The sequence below is a fragment of the Salmo salar genome, chromosome 27, assembly GCF_965601325.2.
Source record: "Salmo salar chromosome 27, fSalSal1, whole genome shotgun sequence".
Lineage (NCBI taxonomy): Eukaryota > Metazoa > Chordata > Actinopteri > Salmoniformes > Salmonidae > Salmo > Salmo salar.
Genome location: NC_138317.1, coordinates 8008145 through 8022352, shown reverse-complemented (window position 1 = coordinate 8022352; position 14208 = coordinate 8008145). Strand labels below are relative to the sequence as shown.

The 14208-nt window shown below is 43.3% G+C and overlaps 1 protein-coding gene across 3 annotated transcripts in view; it reads left to right on the top strand.

Annotated features, from left to right (window-relative positions):
• Positions 1 to 14208, top strand: part of samd12 (sterile alpha motif domain containing 12) — a 124220-nt gene that overhangs the window by 45730 nt on the left and 64282 nt on the right. For all 3 annotated transcript variants that reach the window (XM_014177607.3, XM_014177608.3, XM_014177606.3), the window contains exon 4: positions 5366 to 5506. In XM_014177607.3, the coding sequence (XP_014033082.1) occupies positions 5366 to 5506 (141 nt within the window). The remainder of the gene's footprint in view (positions 1 to 5365; positions 5507 to 14208) is intronic.

Here is a 14208-nt window from a genome sequence, read left to right as displayed (position 1 = left end):
AACACATGTATGTTTGCTGACTGGAGCCATTTGGAGAGAGTTGGGAAAGTGAGGTTAATTTGCTGCTTTTGTGCCCCTGTCCTCACCCTCTGCTGCTCCACAGAGCAGTAATTAGCATGGCTTTTGGTTCAAACGCAAAAAGGGACAGATCCCGCAGGGTGTGTGTGTGTGTGTGTGTGTGTGTGTGTGTGTGTGTGTGTGTGTGTGTGTGTGTGTGTGTGTGTGACTCTAAGTCCCATTCATCAAACGCGGTGGTTGACCGTGCCAGGCCATAGATTAATCTGCCAGCAGCCCCACACTGAGGGAGGTCTGCACTCCCCCTGCCCATTAATCTAACGCCTGGTCCTGGTCCGTGGGCTCTGTGTATGTGTGCACTGTAGGTTTATACATGTAGATTTATGAATACGCTGACTTGAATAATGTTTATTACAGCGTCTGTACCTTTTATAGGGGCGAGTAGTCATTTTCAATAGTAACTCATATTTGGATGAGGAGGAGGCAGTGCCTCATTCCCAGGCAGGTTTCGGGTAATGATATAGAGGGGCGGACAGTGAGAGAGGACAGAGCTAACACCACCAGCCAACAGGCTACAGGGGTAATGATATAGAGGGGCGGACAGTGAGAGAGGGCAGAGCTAACACCACCAGCCAACAGGCTACAGGGGTAATGATATAGAGGGGCGGACAGTGAGAGAGGGCAGAGCTAACACCACCAGCCAACAGGCTACAGGGGTAATGCTATAGAGGGGCGGACAGTGAGAGACAGCAGAGCTAACACCACCAGCCAACAGGCTACAGGGGTAATGATATAGAGGGGCGGACAGTGAGAGAGGGCAGAGCTAACACCACCAGCCAACAGGCTACAGGGGTAATGATATAGAGGGGCGGACAGTGAGAGAGGGCAGAGCTAACACCACCAGCCAACAGGCTACAGGGGTAATGATATAGAGGGGCGGACAGTGAGAGAGGGCAGAGCTAACACCACCAGCCAACAGGCTACAGGGGTAATGATATAGAGGGGCGGACAGTGAGAGAGGGCAGAGCTAACACCACCAGCCAACAGGCTACAGGGGTAATGATATAGAGGGGCGGACAGTGAGAGACAGCAGAGCTAACACCACCAGCCAACAGGCTACAGGGGTAATGATATAGAGGGGCGGACAGTGAGAGAGGGCAGAGCTAACACCACCAGCCAACAGGCTACAGGGGTAATGATATAGAGGGGCGGACAGTGAGAGAGAGCAGAGCTAACACCACCAGCCAACAGGCTACAGGGGTAATGCTATAGAGGGGTGGACAGTGAGAGAGGGCAGAGCTAACACCACCAGCCAACAGGCTACAGGGGTAATGATATAGAGGGGCGGACAGTGAGAGAGGACAGAGCTAACACCACCAGCCAACAGGCTACAGGGGTAATGATATAGAAGGGCGGACAGTGAGAGAGGGCAGAGCTAACACCACCAGCCAACAGGCTACAGGGGTAATGATATAGAGGGGCGGACAGTGAGAGAGGGCAGAGCTAACACCACCAGCCAACAGGCTACAGGGGTAATGATATAGAGGGGTGGACAGTGAGAGAGGACAGAGCTAACACCACCAGCCAACAGGCTACAGGGGTAATGATATAGAGGGGTGGACAGTGAGAGACAGCAGAGCTAACACCACCAGCCAACAGGCTACAGGGGTAATGATATAGAGGGGCGGACAGTGAGAGACAGCAGAGCTAACACCACCAGCCAACAGGCTACAGGGGTAATGATATAGAAGGGCGGACAGTGAGAGAGGGCAGAGCTAACACCACCAGCCAACAGGCTACAGGGGTAATGATATAGAAGGGCGGACAGGCTACTGGAGAGTGGGAAGAGTGGGAGTGAAATTTAAATCCAATCAATATTGTGCAACTGAAGAGGCAGAAGTGGCTTAAATCATTTTCTCTGTCAATTGGCCAAAGATAAGTGGATACAGGAGATGAAGTAAAAAGGGAGCTTTGTTGTCTGGCAATGTGCCCATCAGACAGGGCTAGAGGAGAGGAAATTATTACACTTATTCAGATAGAAACAGAAGCTCTCTTACCTTAGCTGGGGTTGAGTCAGAGAGTGTGCGTGTGCATTAGGGATGGGCACGGTTAAATCGAATATCCAGATATCCGAACGGACGTTAGTATTTGATTACCTGAGTGAGTGTTCATTTTTGGAGTAGGCCTATTTTAACAATGAAAAAGATTTGTCTAAATGAAATAATCCTTGCGACGTTTTTATAAAACGGTGCGTTGAGCTACCGCTGAGCATTTCGCCGTCCAGGCTGCCCTGACATCGGTATGCTGTTTCCCCCCACTTCAAATAGCAATTCTTCTGTCATGGCAAAAATCTCTGTTACTGTTGCTGACAAATTACCAGAGAAAAGCACCCTGTCACCTGTTTACCTTTGCATGTGCATTTGCGTCATTCTGATTGGTCGAGCAATTACTTATTTTTAGAATTTTGACTATCCGAAAAACTGACATTATATTATTCGAATAGTAACATAACCACTCTCTAAATAAAACAATGTTACCTGCCATGATGTGACCCATTAGGAAATAGCTACTCTAACTCCACCACTGTCCCAATGGTCCCGCATTTTGGACACACTGTGCTTTGTCTTAGCATTCCACTCAACCCCAAGTTGTCTAGTCAGTCCTGTACAAGTCTCCTCTTTCTCTACACTCTTCCTGTTTTCTTACTTTTTATGTTCGTTTTTTCAAATCCACGCCTAGTCCCTCTCAACCTTATCTCTCTCCAGCTCTCCTCTTCCCTCTCTTCAGGCGTTCTCCCCTCATCCTCTACTCCTCTCTTCTTTCTTCGCCCGGACATGCTACACTGCTCTGTGTATTAATTGTGGTTTGATAAATTCCCTGTTGTGGCTTCATGGGATTGTTGAGTCAATGACTCAGAACCGCAGTGGAGAGAGAGAGAGAGAGAGAGAGAGAGAGAGAGAGAGAGCGAAGTCTGGACCTCCACAGAGGCGTTTCGCCCGGCTGCTACTGGAAGGAGAGGAGAGGCGCTATGTTGGCACCGCCGCCAAAAAACTGCCAGCTTGGTTGTTGCTCTTATCTCGACGCATCTTAAACTGTCCACAATCGTGCAGTTCTATCTCCTTTTAACTCTGAGCTGCTGATGACTAAAGATGCGTTATTATAGCAGTTGTTTAGTCATTGATCTGAAAGCTTTATCTCTCATACATCCTGTATGGCTGTTTGTTTATAGAACAGATAGCCATGAGGTAAAGCTAAAGAGGTGTCTCTGTTGAAAGGCAGATTTGTGTCGGATTTCGGATGAGGTGCCAAGTGATGGTTGGTCGTTATTTATAGACTCCTCAAGTGATCCTTTAACGTTCATATTGTAGTTCTCACTCCCTCACTCACATCCCATTTTACTGGCCCTCGTAGACCAGTAAAATGTCTATAGTTAGCTACTCTGTATTTGTGTAGTAGCCATACAGGAGCTGGCATTACAATTTCATTAGATTTTTTTTGTTGACACATTTAGCGTTTTTGCCGCACTTGCCATAGCCACCCGCAAATAAAGTGTTTGGGCAGAGTAGATTTTCCGATGCTGTAGAGCTGGGCGATATAGGCAAAAAGCAATATCGTGATAAATCTCCTGAACTGATGCGATAACGATAAATTTTATAACCTTAATCTGCTGTTTTTTAAAAATATTTTTAAACTACAACTACTACTAGTTTGATGGTTGTAGCCATCAATTGGCACATTTAACCAACACCCATATTAGCAAAGTTATTCATTTCAAACTTCACATTTCTCTAGTATAGGCTACTTATTGTAATGAACGATATCAGCAAAAGGCCTGCGATAAGTGATCGGTATGGTGTTGATAATTTTCGGATTATCGTCCGAGCTCTTACAATGCTGTCAGCTTTGTACCACCAACACACAACCTACTGTAGCTTGTCTAAGTGATCTCTTTGTATGGTAATTCATGGTTGCATAAAGCCTAAAACTGCAATAAATCACCAAAAGTGACTTTCAGAAGACGACGTAGCCTACAATGCTTTCACAAAACACCCTTTCTGTTATTTCTGTTATCTCAAATAATGAGCCGTGTCAAAGAAAGTAAATATACACAAAGTCGTTAAGTAACAAATCGTTAGGAAAATCTACAGTGCGTAAAGAGGCAGTAAGTACAGTGCTGTTGGAGGAGTGGATGGGAGGAAGGAGCTCGGGGGTGAAAGAGAGAGCATGTGACAGTCACACCACCATAGACCCCGCTGTGAGACCATAAACCAGGGAAAGTTAACGGCTGCTAGCCAATCAGGAGGAGCGATCCGGAGCCCAGAGTCATTAGGGTAAAAGAGCGATGGGCTCTAAAGGGGTCGGGTTTATGCATGGTAATCACCGGGAATTATCTACTGTCTAGCTCCCCAATCCCGCACACTGCCACAAAGGCCTTCCATAACGAGTGTAATTAATTAGACTGTACTTTCTCCACTGCGTTTTTATTACCGGACGAAATCCGCCACTTTTTAAACAAATTATATTAAAGAACATTAAATTAGGGATTATAAAATCAAGAGCTCCCAGAAGGAGGTGCCTATGGGTGGAAGAAGTTTGATAATTATGTTAAGTGTGTTATGTCGCAAGATGAAGATATTTCTTCAGTGGGTCATCATTGGCTGCTCGATGCTACCTGCTAGCATACCCGCGCAGAAATGGAATAGCAGGGATCATCAACTAGATGCATTTTTTTTCCTTCTTGAGCGGATGGTCGGGGGCCCGGAACATAATTACAAATCATTTGTACCCTGCAAATTGACCGCAAGAAGCCCAAACTGATATATTTTACTAAAACATAATAATTTCAAACCTTGCTTACATTGATCACGTCTCTCTATTTTGATTGGAAATTTCAAATCACTTGGAACTGATTTCCTGGTGTTTTTACATGTCAAACAATGAACATAAAAAAAAGAGCTTTTTTTTGTTGCTCAGAGAACAAATTTGGCCCACTATTCCTATTCATGGTTTGAGAATAGGAATAGTCCCCTTGATGAGATCTACACATAATGTAAATGGGATATTTCATGGATGTATGTATATCTTGTGCTGCTTATTGTATGTAGCAAAGGTGAATGCAGTTGAAGGCAGCATTCAGAGACAGTCCTTTTTGGTCAGTTATGCTTTAGTTCACCTTGAGGTGCTTCAGAGATCTGAAGTGTGATCCAATTCCAACCAATTGATCAATTTCATGAAATATACATTGTTACTAATGGTGTTTATTTTGGGTGGGAGAGACGCATCAGTCTTATCTCATGAGGGGTTGTTTTTAACCTTTTCTTTCGCTCTCTCTCTCCCTCTTTCCATCCAGGACGGGCTCTGATGAGATTGACGGACAGGAAGCTGGAGCGAATGGGCATCATGCAGGAGGGCCAACGGCAGTACATCCTCCAGCAGGTCCTGCAGCTCCGCGTCAGAGAGGAAGTCCGAACCCTGCAACTACTCACGCAAGGTATACAGTGCATTCGAGAAAGTATTGAGACCTGTAGATTTTTTTCCACATTTTGTTATGTTACAGTCTTTATTCTAAAATGGATAAAAAAAATGTTTTCCCTCATCAATCTACACACAATACCCCATAATGACAAAGCAAAAACAGGTTTTTGGAATTTTCTTGCAAAAAATATATATAAAAAAATATATATATATTACATTAACATAAGTATTCAGACCCATTACTCAGTACTTTGTTGAAGCACCTTTTGGCAGCAATTACAGCCTAGAGTCTTCTTGGGTGTGACGCTACAAGCTTGGCACACCTGTATTTGGGGAGTTTCTCCCATTCCTCTCTGCAGATCCTCTCAAGCTCTGTCAGGTTGGATGGCAGCATTGCTGCACAGCTATTTTCAGGTATCTCCAGAGATGTTCGATCGGGTTCAAGTCCGGGCTCTGGCTGGGACACTCAAGGACATTCAGAGAGTGCTTAGGGTCGTTGTCCTGTTGGAAGATTAACCTTTTCCCCAGTCTGAGGTCCCAAGCGTTCTGGAGCAGGTTTTCATCAAGGATATCTCTGTACTTTGCTCCGTTCATCTTTGCCTTGATCCTGTATAGTCTCCCAGTCCATGCCGCTGAAAAACATCCCCACAGCGTGATGCTGCCACCACCATGCTTCACCGTAGGGATGGTGCCAGGTTTCTTCCAGACGTGACACTTGGCATTGTCTATATAATTCAATCTTGGTTTCTCATGGTCTGAGAGTCTTTAGGTTCCTTTTGGCAAACTCCAAGTAGGCTGTCATGTGCCTTTTACTGAGGAGTGGCTTCCGTCTGGCCACTCTGCCAAAAGGCCTGATTGGTAGAGTGCTGCAGAGATGGTTGTCCGTCTGGAAGGTTCTCCAATCTCCACAGAGGAACTCTGGAGCTCGGGTCAGAGTGACCATCGGGTTCTTGGTCACCTTTCTGACCAAGGCCCTTCTCCCCGATTGCTCAGTTTGGCTGGGCGGCCAGCTGTAGGAAGGGACTCGGTGTTTCCAAACTTCTTATATTTAAGAATGATGGAGGCCACTGTGTTCTTGGAGACCTTCAATGCTGCAGACATTTTTTGGTACCCTTCCCCAGATCTGTAGCTTGACACAATCCTGTCTCGGAGCTCTATGGACAATTCCTTCGACCTCATGGCTTGGTTTTTGGTCTGACATGCACTGTCAACTGTAGGACCTTGTATAGACAGGTGTGTGCCTTTCCAAATCATGTCCAATCAATTGAGCTTACCACAGGTGGGCTCCAAGTTTTAGAAACATCTCAAGGATGATCAATGGAAACAGGATGCATTTGAACTCAATTTCGAGTCTCATAGCACAGGGCCTGAATATTTATGTATATAAGGTATTGCTGTTTTCACTTTGTCATTTTGGGGTAGTTGTGTGTGTAGATTGCTGAGGATTAAAAAAAAAATGTTTTAATCCATTTTGTGTGGTATTGTCTCAAATGGCCCCCTATTCCCTATATAGTGTGCTATTTTTGACCAAAAGTAAGAATATAATGAATAGGGTGCCATTTGGGATGCACCTCATAAAATCCCTGTCATTGGCCATGATAAAGCCTGTTTGACCAGTGACCAGCTTTAAAAATGATAGCCTGTGAAATGATAGACCATTTCAAGTCACCCAATTGCATGGTCGTGTGTCTTTACATTCAATCAGTTTAAATTGTTCTCTAGGCAGACAGCCACCTGCCCCAATCAGCACTACAGCCAATTTATGTGTGTATTTCTGGGACCTACTCTCTACAGTCTGTCTCCCCATATCAGATCATCGTCCAAGCCCAACACTGAGTAACTGACCCCCTCACATCCAGTCATTCTTAGCGATTCGTCTCTCCTCAGAATCACTCGCACTGACACGCCCACATCACCACTGGCAACTGGAATCAGCCTCATCCCCATCAACTTGTCTCTCGCTGTCAACACAGACCGCTTTTGCCTCGGGGGCGAAACCCAAATACTGGGAAACTGTTCTCGTTATGAATTCCAGGAAAACAGTTGGAGTTGTGTTTTCGCTTTTGATGCCCCTTTCTTATTGCCACTCTTCTCTCTCTTGCCACTTGTTTTGGCCTTGCAGTGCTGATGAGCAGAGAGCGGGAGGGGAGAGAGAAAGACCAGTGGATAGGCTGGAACAGACTAGGGCCCCGGGCAAATCCACTGTAGGTGCTACAGCTGGGAAAGAGTTGAAAGAAGGGAGACCAAGAGGGGTAGAGAGGGGCCTCTTCTGTCCCTAGAACGCTGAAGCTTGTGCTACTAGAAATACTGCTGTGAGAGGAGTAGTGAGAATTAGAACAGTGAGGGAAGAGAGGTGAGCGAAGGAGAGAGAAATAAATGGTGATTGGTGTGAAGAAAGGAGGAAGTGCGAAAAGAAGAGATTGAGGGAAGGAGATGGACAGAAGAGAACTAGTTTTAGTGCATATACTGCAGAAAGTGCTTGGTGGGTCAATTGTGGGGGAAGCAAACACTGAAGGAGGATGACAAGATGATAGAGGGAGAGAGCCTGAAACAGAGGAGAGCTAGTGTACTTCAGACACCTTTGGAATAAATGTGTGGGAAGGCTAACAGCTGGAAAGGACCTAATGGTGAGGGAAGTTGAGAAAAGTGACATGTTGGTTTTTTTTGTGAGAAAAGTAGAGACTGAAGGAGAGATGAGGAGAGGAGATTGCAGGTGTAGTGATTAACCTTTAAGGCACAGTGGGCCATGGGAGGAAAATGGATTCCCATCTCTCACTCCCCTCATCGTTTCCACAACAGAGGGAAGATTCTGAAGGATTCTCTCCTTTTTATCAACAAAAAGGGAGAGTTGTCCTTTCGCTAAATAATAATAGTCAAGTTAGGGAAAGAGGGTTTTTAGACTGCGGAGCACATTAATAAAGCGTGATAGTGTCATTGTTTGCCTAAACGGGCATCCCATTTGCATATACTTTCATAACACCTTCAGGTACATGGATGTTCAAAATGGATCCAAGCCTGAGCTCTTTACTATCAATCTCATGAAAGAAGTTGTGCACAAATTCCAACTACATCAGTTAATGCCAAATCATATTAGTGATACTGTACTGTAAGAGGAAGGTGGGTTGCTACAACCGCTGCTCTACTTATGTGACTGGATACTGTATTGTTTTGGCATTGCTAGAGTGTATTTGTTAGTCTGATAGTGTATGCCACTTTGACTTTCTACTTTCCTTCTACGTCTGTATCCATTAGAGGTCGACCGATTATGATTTTTCAATACCGATACCAATTATTGGAGGACCCCAAAAAAAAGCCGATACCGATTAATCGGCCATTTTTTAAATTTATTTTTTGTAATAATGACAATTACAACAATACTGAACGAACACTTATTTTAACTTAATATAATACATAAATACTATCAATTTAGCCTCAAATAAATAATGAAACATGTTCAATTTGGTTTAACCTCTCTAGGGTAGGTGGCAATAAATCGTCCCACCTACGTAACAGCCAGTGTAATCCCGTGGCGCGTTATTCAAAAACCTCAAAAATGCAAAAACTTCAATTTTTCAAACATATGACTATTTTACACAATTTTAAAGACAAGACTCTCGTTAATCTAAGCACACTGTCCGATTTCAAAAAGGCTTTACAACGAAAGCAAAACATTAGATTATGTCAGCAGAGTACCCAGCCAGAAATAATCAGACACCCATTTTTCAAGCTAGCATATAATGTCACATAAACCCAAACCACAGCTAAATGCAGTACTAACCTTTGATGATCTTCATCAGATGACAACCCTAGGACATTATGTTATACAATACATGCATGTTTTGTTCAATCAAGTTCATATTTATATCAAAAAACAGCTTTTTACATTAGCATGTGACTAGCATGTGACTAGCATTCCCACCGAACACTGCCGGTGAATTTACTAAATTACTCACGATAAACGTTCACAAAAAGCATAACAATTATTTTAAGAATTATAGATACAGAACTCCTCTATGCACTCGATATGTCCGATTTTAAAATAGCTTTTCGGTGAAAGCACATTTTGCAATATTCTCAGTAGATAGCCCGGCATCACAGGGCTAGCTATTTAGACACCCAGCAAGTTTAGCACTCACCAAAGTCAGATTTACTATAAGAAAAATGTTATTACCTTTGCTGTCTTCGTCAGAATGCACTCCCAGGACTTCTACTTCAATAACAAATGTTGGTTTGGTCCAAAATAATCCATCGTTATATCCAAATAGCGGCGTTTTGTTCGTGCGTTCAAGACACTATCCGAAAGGGTAAATAAGGGTGACAAGCATGGCGCAATTCGTGACAAAAAAATTCTAAATATTCCATTACCGTACTTCGAAGCATGTCAACCGCTGTTTAAAATCAATTTTTATGCCATTTTTCTCATAAAAAAGCGATAATATTCCGACCGGGAATCTGCGTTTAGGTAAACAGACGAAAGAAAATAAAGCATTCGGTCGACTCGTGCACGCGCCTAAGCCCATAGTACTCTGATTGGCCACTTGCCAAAAGCGATAATGTGTTTCAGCCAGAGGCTGCCTCGATATCGTTCAGCTTTTTCCCGGGCTCTGAGAGCCTATGGGAGCCGTAGGAAGTGTCACGTTATTGCAAAGATCCTCAGTCTTCAATAAAAAGAGCCAAGATGAAACACAACTTGTCAGACAGGCCACTTCCTGCATGGAATCTTCTCAGGTTTTGGCCTGCCATATGAGTTCTGTTATACTCACAGACACCATTCAAACAGTTTTAGAAACTTTAGGGTGTTTTCTATCCAAAGCCAATAATTATATGCATATTCTAGTTACTGGGCAGGAGTAGTAACCAGATTAAATCGGGTACGTTTTTTATCCGGCCGTGTCAATACTGCCCCCTAGCCCTAACAGGTTAAATAATGCAAAAACAAAGTGTTGGAGAAGAAAGTAAAAGTGCAATATGTGCCATGTAAGAAAGCTAATGTTTAAGTGCCTTGCTCAGAACATGAGAACATATGAAAGCTGGTGGTTCCTTTTATTTTCAATGAAGGCCTAGGAACGGTGGGTTAACTGCCTTGTTCAGGGGCAGAAGACAGATTTTTACCTTGTCAGCTCGGGGATTCAATCTTGCAACCTTACGGTTAACTAGTCCAACGCTCTAACCACCTGCTTTGCATTGCACTCCACGAGGAGCCTGTCTGTTACGCGAATGCAGTAAGAAGCCAAGGTAAGTTGCTAGCTAGCATTAAACTTATCTTATAAAAAACAATCAATCAATCATAATCAGTAGTTAACTACACATGGTTGATGATATTACTAGTTTATCTAGCCTGTCCTGCGTTGCATATAATCGCTTAGGTACACGTTGCTCCAACCATAAACATCAATGCCTTTCTTAAAATCAATACACAAGCATATATTTTTTTAAACCTGCATATTTAGTTAATATTGCCTGCTAACATGAATTTCTTTTAGCTAGGGAAAATGTGTCACTTCTCTTGCAAACAGAGTCAGGGTATATGCAGCAGTTTGGGCCACCTGGCTCGTTGCGAACTGTGAAGACTATTTCTTCCTAACAAAGACAGCCAACTTCGCCAAATGGGGGATGATTTAACAAAAGCGCATTTGCGAAAAAAGCACAATTGTTGCACGACTGTACCTAACCATAAACATCAATGCCTTTCTTAAAATCAATACACAGAAGTATATATTTTTAAACCTGCATATTTAGCTAAAAGAAATCCAGGTTAGCAGGCAATATTAACCAGGTGAAATTGTGTCATTTTGCGTTCATTGCACGCAGTCAGGGTATATGCAACAGTTTAGGCCGCCTGGCTCGTTGCGAACTAATTTGCCAGAATTTTACGTAATTATGACATAACATTGAAGGTTTTTCAATGTAACAGGAATATTTAGACTTAAGGATGCCACCCGTTAGATAAAATACGGAATGGTTCCGTATTTCACTGACAGGAAAAATGGTTTGTTTTCGAGATGATAGTTTCCGGATTCGACCATATTAATGACCTAAGGCTCGTATTTCTGTGTATTATTATGTTATAATTAAGTCTATGATTTGATAGAGCAGTCTGAGCGACGGTAGGCAGCAGCAGGCTCGTAAGCGTTCATTCAAACAGCACGTTCGTGCGTTTGCCAGCAGCCCTTCGCAATGCATTGCGCTGTTTATGACTTCAAGCATGTCAACTCCCAAGATTAGGCTGGTGTAACCGATGTGAAATGGCTAGCTAGTTAGCCGGGTGCGCGCTAATAGCGTTTCAAACGTCACTCGCTTTGAGACTTGGAGTAGTTGTTCCCCTTGCTCTGCATGGGTAACGCTGCTTCGAGGGTGGCTGTTGTCGATGTGTTCCTGGTTCGAGCCCAGGTAGGAGCGAGGAGAGGGACGGAAGCTATACTGTTACACTGGCAATACTAAAGTGCCTATAAGAACATCCAATAGTCAAAGGTATATGAAATACAAATCGTATAGAGAGAAATAGGCCTATAATTCCTATAATAACTACAACCTGAAACTTCTTACCTGGGAATATTGAAGACTCATGTTAATAAAAGGAACCACCAACTTTCATATGTTCTCATGTTCTGAGCAAGGAACTTAAACGTTAGCTTTTTTACATGGCACATATTGCACTTTTAATTTCTTCTCCAACACTTTGTTTTTGCATTATTTAAACCAAATTGAACATGTTTCATTATTTATTTGAGGCTAAATTGATTTTATTGATGTATTATATTAAGTTAAAATAAGTGTTCATTCAGTATTGTTGTAATTGTCATTATTACAAATAAATAAATACAAAAATCGGCCAATTAATCGGCATTGGCTGTTTTGTCCTCCAATAATCGGTATCGGCGTTGAAAAATCATAATCAGCCGACGTCTATACCAGAGCATCCCAATCATGCTCAATGGGTGACGTGTCTGGTGAGTATGCAGACCATGGAAGAACTATGACATTTTCAGCTTCCAAGAATTGTGTACAGATCCTTGTGAGATGGGGCTGTGCATTATCATGCTGAAACATGAGGAGATGGTGGCGGATTAACAAATTTATGCCTGCCCATACCATAACCCCACTGTCACCACTGTCACTCTGTTCACAATGTTGACATCAGCAAACCGCTTGTCCACACAACACCATACACGCCATCTGCCCGGTACAGTTGAAACTGGAATTAATCCATGAAGAGCACCCTTCTCCAGCGTGCCACTGGCCATCGAAGGTGAGCATTTTCCCACTGAAGTCGGTTACGACGCCAAACTGGAGTCAGGTCAAGACCCTGGTGAGGACGAGCACGCAGATGAGCTTCCCTGAGACGGTTTCCAACAGTTTTTGCAGAAATTCTTCACTTGTGCAAACCCACAGTTACATCAGCTGTCTGGGTGGCTGGTCTCAGACAATCCCGCAGGTGAAGAGGCCGGATGTGGAGGCCCTGGGCTGGTGTGGTTACACGTGGTCTGCGATTGTGAGGCCGGTTGGACATACTGCCAAATTCTCTAAAATGACATTGGAGGCGGCTTATGGTAGAGAAATCAACATTCAGTTCTCTGGCAACAGCTCTGGTGGACATTCCTGCAGTCAGCATGCCAATTGCACACTCCCTCATCTTGACATCTGTGGCATTATGTTGTGTGACAAAACTGCACATTTTAGTGGCCTTTTGTCCCCAGCACAAGGTGCACCTGTGTAGTGATCATGCTGTTTAATCAGCTTCTTGATAATCCATCCACCTGACAGGTATGGCATATCTTGGCAAAAGAGAAATGCTCACTAACAGGGATATAAAGAAAATTACACAAAATCTGAAAGATTTGCTTTTTGTGCAAATGGAACATTTCTGGGATCTTTTATTTCAGCTCATGAAACATGGGACCAACACTTGGGACCAATACTTCTACATGTTGCATTTTTTATTTTTGTTTAGTATGGTACTAAAGTATACAATGTTAATGTTTTATTAGAGATATACATGTATACATACAGTACCAGTCAAAAGTTTGGACATGGGTTTTTGTTTATTTTACTATTTTCTACATTGTAGAATAGTAGTGAAGACATGAACTATGAAAACACTTGGAATCATGTAGTAACCAAAAAACTGTTAAACAAATCAAAATATATTTTAAATTCTTCAAAGTAGCCACCCTTTGCCTTGATGACAGCTTTGCACACTCTTGACATTCTCTCAACCAGCTTCACCTGGAATGCTTTTCCAACAGTCTTGAAAGAGTTCCCACATACGCTGAGCACTTTTTGGCTGCTTTTCCTTCACTCTGTGGTCCAACTCATCCCAAACCATCTCAATTGGGTTGAGGTTGGGTGATTGTGGAGGCCAGGTCATCTGATGTAGCACTCCATTACTCTCTTTGTTGGTCAAATAGCCTTTACACAGCCTGGAGGTGTGTTCGTTCATTGTCCTGTTGAAAAACAAATGATAGTCCCATTAAGTGCAAACAACATGGGATGGCGTATCGCTGCAGAATGCTGTGGTAGCCATGCTGGTTAAGTGTGCCTTGAATTCTAAATAAATCACAGACCATGTCACCAGCAAAGCACCATCCCACCTCCTCCTCCATGCTTCACGGTGGGAACCACACATGCGGAGATCATCCATTCACCTACTCTGCGTCTCACAAAGACATGGCGGTTGGAACCAAAGATCTCAAATTTGGACTCATCAGACCAAAGGAT